The sequence below is a fragment of the Watersipora subatra genome, chromosome 3 (assembly GCF_963576615.1).
Source record: "Watersipora subatra chromosome 3, tzWatSuba1.1, whole genome shotgun sequence".
Classification (NCBI taxonomy): Eukaryota; Metazoa; Bryozoa; class Gymnolaemata; order Cheilostomatida; family Watersiporidae; genus Watersipora; species Watersipora subatra.
In genome coordinates this window covers 64070183-64079600 of record NC_088710.1, presented here as the reverse complement: position 1 = coordinate 64079600, position 9418 = coordinate 64070183, and the positions used below count along the sequence as shown (strand labels likewise).

Sequence of the window (9418 nt, the reverse complement as noted above, 5' to 3'; positions counted from 1 at the left end):
ATTAGTGTCGACTTTCGTTTGATGTTGTGTTGACGTACGTTGTCATCGACGTTCATTGCTTTAGTAGTTTGACGCTAAATCTCTCCTGCAAGGTATATACAGCTAAAACCTAACACATTAAAGAAGTCATTGTATTTTGTGTTCGTAACCATTTCTGGCAAGACGTGAGCGTGACGACCCAGCGTTGCAACCAAATTTAGTATTTGGGCTATCGGATTCATAGCCGTTTCCCTTTAAATATTTATTTACTTTTTTTCTACTGCTTCAGATATACCTTTAGCAAATTTGTGGCATAGCAAGTGGACAAATAACAAAGGTTTGCAGTAGGAATACTTTGTTATTTGCTGCCAAGTTTCTATTTCGATAACAAAATTGTGACATTATCTTGAAAAATGGCTACTAATTAGTTGCTAGCTGGCTGTTTCGGCATAGAATTATATTATAAGAAAGCAATGATATACATCCCCACATAAAACCTGCTAAGGTAGCTGGTACCTTTCCACTTTCAAGGCAATCTTGTTAATAATCCCTATTAAGTTGGTACCAACTAACAAAAATATAACTTTCATCTTTTTTCGGCTGGCCAGTTGGCAGGTGGTTAGCTCAATACCAACTTAAGTGCTCTTAACCGAGTTAATCAGCAACATACAAGTCCTGCTCTATCTCTGCTAGCCTAATGTTGGTTGGTGAATCAATAGCAACTTTTTTTTATCTGAAGCTGTGGTAAACTGATTGCTCTTTCATGTCTTGTCAATGGCTGTGTAGGATCCATTCCTTGCTCCTCCGCGCCTTTGAACATTCCTATGGTGGTTCCAGTTTTCAGTCATATTAGTTGGTATGCATAATTCAATGACATAGTTGTCACGCTGCTATGGTCATCAGGCTTGTTCTAGCAGAAAAAACAATTTCCTTAATCGTCTCTCATTCTTGGCAGCTACCCAACACTGCTGTGTCATGGCCATGGTCGGGGTATGAATTAACAGCTCTATAGCTACTTATATGTTGCTGATTAGCCGATCGGTGCACCTTAGTTTTTACCGTTTACATGTTATATGAACTGATAGAAATTCATGAGCCCTTAGCAAGATTATGACCAAACTAATCCTTCTTAGGATAACCATTTGTTTTTTGATCTTATTGACCTATATTTGCGTTGGCAACCTCTGAGCACCATAAAATGGCCACCCTGTCTGATTAGCCATCTTGCCATTAGAAATGCATCCTGCTATCGAATTCTTACCTGGAGTTGTAAGCCTGTCTAACAACCATTTTGACAGCAGCTTTGCAATGCAGTGTGTATCAATGAAATCGTAATGCAAGGTACACAATCTCTGGAACACCTGAGCTGCAGTAATTTCTGGTTCTTTCTGCTTCTGGTTGACCAGTACTAATTGAGTTGTTACATAGCCTTTCAAGCCTAGAAACTGTTGCTTTTAAAGCAGATGTTACTGCCTCCTCGCCTACGTTCCGTCGCTTTAAAACAGCTACCCTGGCTTGTTGGTTGTGGTACAGCCTCTTTTGTTTGAAGCTGATTTTTCATCCGTACCAGTCTCTATGGGAACACCTTCTACAAAGGGTTGCTATCGGTTCTTTGTCTGTGTTGCCTGCTGGTACCTTCGTGTAATGGACAGTTTTAGCCACCTTGCCTAGGCTTCATCGACTTGTCCTGCCAGCTTATTTGGGCTGAATTGGCTTTTAGTTTTTCTTGTATTACCAAGTTCATGCAGTCAGTAAAAAGTGTGTTTTGTTACCATTTGTTCGTATAGAAGCCTATCTCGCATATATGTCTATCCCATAAATCGTAACATGTCATAAATATCTATCAAAGCAAAAGATAGCGAAAGTGGAGCGGCTTTTGTAGGCTTAATAAAAAAAACGTTTTTAAGTGGTGATTAGCTTTATAATCAGCCTATCCCGTCTTCACTTAATCGAAAGGGAACAATCATCTGTTTGTGTTGAGCCAGTGGAAAACATTTTTGCATCTCAGGTTGACTGTAGTTTCACTTTGCAAAAACACTTTTGATAGCTATTTCTTCTTTGCAGTGATCATATGCATTACAGCTACATAGATTTCACAAAATGTAGATCAATGGACTTATGATGATTATCTATTGAGCAATAGCAGTAGCGACTGAGTATTTATTTGTAACAGTAATAATGATGCATTCATTTCCTTTCTTAGGTAAAATCACTTTAACTGTATTAGCGACACTATCAATGCAACTACATGAGACGCAGATAAAATGGAAGCAATCATGTGTATGGTAAGCAACCATAGACCATTATTGTCACCATAGTGTATTATTAGCAAACAAGAGCTGATTCGCGTGGGTATGCACGCTCTTACCGTCAGAACAAAAGCTGGACAGAAAAAGGCTAAATGTACCGGTTCCATTGCATGTTTTTCAATTGTGGTTGTAGTTGTTAATATTATGTTAGCATAATGTCATTTCGTTTGTTTTCAATCGGAGTGACGCGCATATAAGCTGGACCCTTTGGTTTGGTAAAATTTTTTCAATTTAGAATCAGCTAATATGTGGGAATTATGGTAATCTTTTGAGTAAATTGACAAGTGTGTTTTTTTTTGCCACTACCTTTTGCTTTATTTTGTTATGCCATTGCATAAATACTTTTGCTTAAGTTGCTGAGATTCCATTTTCAATCCAACTCAGGCAAGAATCAAAATACGTCTTTTAAGCTAGGCTGCCACATTTAAGAAACCATCAGGTATTCAAGGTATCAACATCTATGATCATTGGTACTGTAAGTGCATGATTCTCTAGATCACACCATTCCTACCAATTTAAAAAGACTATTTTGTCACTTTAAAGGCAACCCGGCAGTATTTCCTTTTATTCCTGCACCGATTAATAGAGACATCAGGTATCCAGCATAATAAGGTATCCAGCATGCTACCAACTAGTGCTGCACAATATCTTCACATTTGATTACCTATTTGGTCTCTAAATACATGTATATTGAATAGCGGAAAATATCGAACACTGGAGTTGTCTTCTATCGATATATAATGTTAGGCTGTTAATATTACTTGTTTCAATCCAACTCGCCTTGCGAACCACAAATTATTTTCTTAAAGGTTGACTTGCAACAAAATTCACATTACAGTTATTTGGTATCATAAGATTCACCATGTCTTACTCTGTTGTGTTGTAGGTGCAAAATATATGGGAATGTGATTACAAGCTCTTAAAAGCTAAAAAACGAACAGTTATTCGTAGCCACACGAGACCGCTGTAGTTTGGATTCGCTTTCCAAAACCGCTCAAATGGGACCTAGTTGTTACAGGATGGTTTCTGTTTACACTTTCATGCAACCTCATTCGTCGAAATATTTTCACAAATATACTTCACGCATTCAATAAAACCATGTCTATTGTTCTTACGTGTCTGTTTTATCGTCATTGTAATGCTGTCACTTTTAGCACTAATATCTTATAACTTACCGTAAAAAATCGTTAAACATTTTAACCTTAGCTCGAAGGAGTACATATCATTGTCTGATAATCATGATGAGCCTGTTGATTACCTGTGATAATCGAAGTGCTGCAAAAATTATTTGCGAAGTATTGGGTCACGTGATCAGATTACGACTTGACGATTGAATAATGCCGAAACAAAACTGTAAAGTAGCGAGCATCTATATTTAATACGGGGTCTTCGGTAAAACCCGAATTTTTGTCTTAAACTAGTGCTACGATAAGTTTTATATTGAGCTTTTTATTGGCCTTCAATTCACGTGAGAAAATCACGTGACAAGACGATAACCAAACTGTAATGAACATGTCAGAGAAATAAAGAGATTCCAATCTACGGCGGCTTTTCGTTTTTGAGCTTTTAAGAGCTTGTAATCACATTTCCACGTATTTGGCACCTCCAACACAACAGAGTAAGACATGGTGAATCTTTTGATACCAAATAACTGTAATGTGAATTTTGTTGCAAGTCAACCTTTAACATTGACGATATGAAAAGATATTAGTTACTATCGGTTGAAAAACAGGAGTTGTTCCCTCTTTACAATAAGGAGAGTGGATAACTCCAGTTTAGTCAATATGACTATAAAATCGGGTAAATAAATGAATGATAAAATATCGGCTTCGATATTCATATCGATTTGAAAACTGACCAAATATAAAATCATTCGCTGACATATATTGTCACATTGAATGATATCGTTTTATAGCGCAGCACTATACCAACCAGCTACTACTCGACTCAATACTGGCAATCCTGCATCTAGCCAGATGTCTTGCTCTATAACAACTAACTTAATGATACTTGAACTACAGATATGCGTGCCGCTTTTAAAGCAAGTGTGACAGCCGCTAAGTTTGCACATTTTGCAAACATGGTTGCAGGGCAGGCAAGTCAACTTTAATCGAAAATAGTTTCATTGTGGGATGACTTGTAATCGTTTGGCATGTTTGTGCAGGTCATAAACTTGGGTCAACAAAAAGCCCGAAGTCTTGTTCTTACAGTTATGTGGCTGCCTATGTACTTACTTGACTGAGAAATTTAATGTTTTGAGTTACACATTATTCCAACAACATTTTCGACTTATCAAAGCTTTCAAGAACACTGATCAAGATATTCTTCATGAAGAGGCATTTTATCACTAATATATGTAGCCTACTTGTGGGTTGGCTGTTGTTTTACATAATTTTTGGCTATGCATTGCTAAGGAATTTCGGTCTATTACATGTCGTTGTCTATCTATACAATTAATATTATATCACTACTGCAATAGCTTGACCATCTGGCAATTTTTAATTTTATTCAAATTTTCGCTTTGTTTTCATCAAATTTATGTAATAACTGCAAAAAAACAACCATGCAAAGTCCCCTATTTTCAACTGTATTAAAAATCAGCCCATTTTTTCGCAACATGCTTTGATATGATGTATTGTGTCAGCACTTTAAATGTATTGTCATCACCATTTCAGCAGTTCATTGCCCAAAGGGCAGATTGAGGTGAACAATTCCAGAATCGATTGCAAAAAATTCTCATGCCTCACCTCCTTTAAATCAAGTTTGGTGCCTTCCGAATAAAATGAAAACTATTGACATGTATATATTTGACAAAATATATTTGTTTAAATACTGTAGTCCAACTGGCTTCTGCAGAGCAACCAACCAATTTTCTTACAACAGCTCCACCCATTCATTGGATTGTTATGCATCGAAATAAATCCAGACTAACACAATAATAATAAGTGTAACAAGATAAAGATGATTAAATACATCAAACATTAAGTCTTATGAATATCAATTTAATGTTATACCAATATAACGTTGCTAGTATGAACTTACTATTTGGAAGTCTTGCTGGCAACTAGTTTCTGACTAGCCTGCACACAACTGGCAGCCAGCTGGCATAAGGCCGGCCCATTTGTCACTCGTTCACTCATGCACAATCAGACAGTATTTCGACTCTTAAAGATGCTGAGTCAATTCAATGCTCTCAAATTTATCTTAGATTTTTATGTTGAAAATATCATATCAAAATATCATTGTATAAAGGTGATTCAATCAAAGAAATCCATATCAAAGCAAGATCTTTAAGTGGTAACAACCAATTAAATGGTGTCATAATACATTCATATATACTTCTATCATATTTTTGGGGTCAAGTCAAAGAAAGCTATGGGCTTGAGACAATACATTAAAATTTGATCATACTACTTTGAAAAGATAAGTCTGTAGAACAAAAATTTAAAAGGGATTTTATGCCCTCATTTAATAAATATGCTATTATATGTTGATAAATTTTGATATCAGACTGAGCAGTTGAGTTTATCTTATGATGAAATGTACTATCCATGTATTTTAAAAGTATTATTTTGTTTGCTAACATTTCTGGAAGTTGACTCTCACCAATGGTATAAGCGTGCTATTACTGTAGGTAACATGGCTTGGAGTTTTAACAAGAAGATGGATGAGATGATATCTGATAGATTCCTTGACAAAACATTCGTGCCAATACCTGAAGCTAGTCAACTAGATAAGTTCTCGGCAGCTGCTAAGCTTTTGAGCTCTCGACAACAGCTAGCTGAGTTAGACGAAACTCTGTCCATAAAAAAAGAGGTCAAACAATTTTCGTATTTTTATTTTAAAGTTTATCCTTAGGTACTTTTAAAATTATATTAGAGTTTATTTTATGTATAGAGATTATCATAATAAATGTCTGGTAGTACTTTTTACATTAGTCCAACATTATGCAATATGGCAAAGGGACTAATATAGCTAATTTGAGCTTTTAAGAGCTTGTAATCACATTTCCACATATTTGGCACCTACAACACAACAGAGTAAGCCGTGGTGAATCTTTTGATACCAAATAACTGTAATGTGAATTTTATTGCAAGTCAACCTTTAATATTTTGAGCCAACCAGGTGGGGTTGAAATACCTATTATTGCCAAAAATGTTTTATTGTCTAATTTCTCTAAAACAGAACTGGACTTGTTGCAGACCTTTCGCTGTAAACACTATAAAAGTACATACAGAATTACAACCGTTCATCCATTTCATGCGTGCATATGTAATGCATAATAATAGTAATAATGATAATAGGAATCTTGTCAGACTCTTATTATTCGAGCTGCTTGATTCTGGAAACATTGCTGTCTTTGTCTCCCTTCTGATCAGCAGTTAAAACAGCTGTATGAGCAGCGGCTGTCAGTTTGTTACGCGATAATTAAGCTGCCAGAGCATAAGTTTCCACCATTGTATACAGCTTGTTATATTTGTAGGAATTTAAAATCAAAATGGCTGGGCTTGAGAGTCGGAGGGTCGCTTTCAAAATAAAAGAGCAGCAGTTGCAAAGTCACTTAGCTCGATTTGAGTTTTATATTCGAGTAAGTTTATCTCTATCTATAATAATCATCAGCTCCTATCGTTGTACAATGCCTATCAATAGCTTCAAGGCATTGTTCAGTTTTTGTAACTACCCATATGTATGAAGTTCATATGTACCCACATGACCTTATCACCCATATGACCTTTTAACCCATATGACCTTATGACCCATGTGACCTTATAACCCATATGACCTTTTAACCCATATGACCTTATAACCCCTGACCTTATAACCCATATGACCTTATAACCCATATGACCTTATATAACCCATATGACCTTATAACCCATATGACCTTTTAACCCATATGATCTTATAACCCATATTACCTTTTAACCCATATGACCTTATAACGGTATAACCCATATGACCTTCACTGCATTTTTGCCTGAATCAACTCAGGAAGTTGTTGTAATTTGGAGAAGTGTTAAGTGTAATATGCTTACATCTAGGATTATGTAATTAAATTATAACTGCCACTAACCGAACAGTCATCACAATATTGCAGGAAAATGATATGAAAAGCTTGCGGGCAATGAAGAAAGCGCGTCTAGAAAAATTGCTGGCTGAAGAGAAAGCTCGCGAGCTTGCTGAGTTTGTAGCATTTTGTGTTGAGCTGTTTTTGTCGTTATTTTGTTGCAATGTTGCTGTCTCATTTAAAGTGTTGCCTAAATTAAGGGCTGGGCATACTAGGTGGACTGGAGTAAAAAAAGTAATGCAAAATGGTAAGATTTGTACATATGGCTAGCTCTACCGGGTCTGTCCCAGTTATCATAATTTGGGTTTTAAGCAATGCAACGTCGGAATTGTGTGTATATTTTCAAGTATTTTACCACTAAATTTGCTTGTGTGAGTTTTTAGTGTTGCGTGTTTAGTCTTTTAGCAGAAGGATCAAAGTTGATAGCTTTGATCGGTTGCTGTACCGAAATGTTTATCCATCTATGCAGCTGTAGTTTATGTGTCTTTTTCTTTAGGCTTGAGAGTCGTCTGTCAGAGTGTATGGAGAGACGAGACGCTCTAAAGGCCATGCTAGACAAACTTCGCAATTACGCTCAATTCTTGGAGCAACTTCTTAAAAGTTCAGAGGAATTTAATGAAGTTAGGGATATTGTTTCACGATACGAAACTCTTCGACAAACTCATAAGGTTTGTTCATGAAACAAATTGCATTTTACTAGGGAATGTTTTGTTTTGCTGCACAACAATTACAGTCGATATTACTATCACTTGTGCTCGCATCTATTCAGCTATGTTCTGCTTGGGTTTAAACTCTCATTGTCATGATGTAGTGGTGGTAGCCCATTTGTTGTCTTATAGGAGTTGTACAGCAAGGAAGAGAGCTCTCATGCCATTGGTGAGTCACAGCGGCAGCAGTTGAGTAGGTATGTTGCGAGGAAGGATGCAGAAATTCTCTCCCTTACTAACAGGCTGTCCGAGTTGCAGCTTGAGCTTGAGGTACTGCTTGTGAGATCAGAGAGGTTGGATAACCAGATGACTCACATAGAGAACACTGCGGCTAATAAGACACTTGAGCTAGGGCGCATTCGCATGTAAGTTATGCATAAGGTAATATACTTTATTGAACGTTTTTACTGTGTATGAATATGTACTTGCTACTATTAAGTTACCTTATTGTGTCATGTTCAGGTCGACCTATGCGATGTTTCATCTTATGCTGCGCCAGAGCTCAAGGATGTCCAGTCATAATTTCAATGATATCACTGACCCTGTTGACCAGCTTGACATGGTAGGTGTTAGTTTTAGGCGTGTTAATTTTAGGTGTATTACGATGAGGCTAAAAGTGAAATTAATAGGTAGGTGATACATGTGCTGTTCAGTTTATTATGTCTGCAATTTATGTTATTGTGGCATTGATGTCAATTTTAATGTAACACATTAGTTAAAATATTGGAGACTCACAAGGCAAAAAATAATAAATATAGTCATGTTGGGAAAAATCTTTGAAGTATTTTTTGTGCTTGTTAGTTTGTTTTCATTAACAGAATCTTACACATTTATTGTGTATGACCTTTACCAAAACCTATTTTGCTGATATTTTAGATTTGCACGTATATCGTGGACTTGACACATATCCTTGATGATATAAAGAAGTCTGGTATTCATGGTCAACTAAGTAACACAACCTTGAGGAAGTACCAAGCTTGCGAGTGATGCTCTGTCCAGCATTTCCCGTTCAACGTTTTTTTGTGATTCCTTTATCTTGTGTTGTATTTTCTGAATGTCTTTTCATTCTAATGAAGAAACATTATCAGAAATATATGTAGTAAGAACCTCTCAAAATGTTTCCAAAACGATGATGCATTATTCAGACGCTTGCGATCTGGCTATATAGACTATTCCGTAACTAAACTTACCTATACTTTAGACTCTAAAGTTTAGAGTTTAGAGCGAGTCATGGCCGTGTCAATGTGTGATTGACCCCGGAGACCCCGTATCAAATATAGATGCTCGCTACTTTACAGTTCTGTTTCGGCCTGGTCTAATTGGCAAGTCGTAATCTGATCAGGTGACCCAAAACT

General features: G+C 36.5%; 1 protein-coding gene across 2 annotated transcripts; it reads left to right on the top strand.

Annotated features, from left to right (window-relative positions):
- The first annotated feature begins 5978 nt into the window (after positions 1–5978).
- LOC137391605 (coiled-coil domain-containing protein 42 homolog) lies at positions 5979–9063 on the top strand. 2 transcript variants are annotated; one of them, XM_068078118.1, is made up of 6 exons: positions 5979–6104; positions 6772–6876; positions 7853–8024; positions 8196–8428; positions 8526–8625; positions 8940–9063. In XM_068078118.1, exons 3-6 carry the CDS (start codon positions 7878–7880, stop codon positions 9048–9050), a joined length of 591 nt encoding a protein of 196 aa, XP_067934219.1. In that variant the 5' UTR covers positions 5979–6104; positions 6772–6876; positions 7853–7877; the 3' UTR covers positions 9051–9063. The 2 variants fall into 2 exon arrangements, with proteins under 2 accessions (XP_067934219.1, XP_067934218.1); XM_068078117.1 differs by lacking the exons at positions 5979–6104; positions 6772–6876 and adding an exon at positions 7392–7472.
- The last annotated feature ends 355 nt before the right edge of the window (positions 9064–9418 follow it).

What these genes read in the sequence shown, in the direction of transcription:
- LOC137391605 (XM_068078117.1), top strand. Translation starts at nt 7,396, where the DNA reads ATGAAAAGCTTGCGGGCAATGAAGAAAGCGCGTCTAGAAAAATTGCTG. An exon ending in CTCTTCGACAAACTCATAAG is followed by an intron (nt 8,025 to 8,195) that starts GTTTGTTCATGA and finishes GTTGTCTTATAG; the next exon opens with GAGTTGTACAGCAAGGAAGA. An exon ending in CTGTTGACCAGCTTGACATG is followed by an intron (nt 8,626 to 8,939) that starts GTAGGTGTTAGT and finishes CTGATATTTTAG; the next exon opens with ATTTGCACGTATATCGTGGA.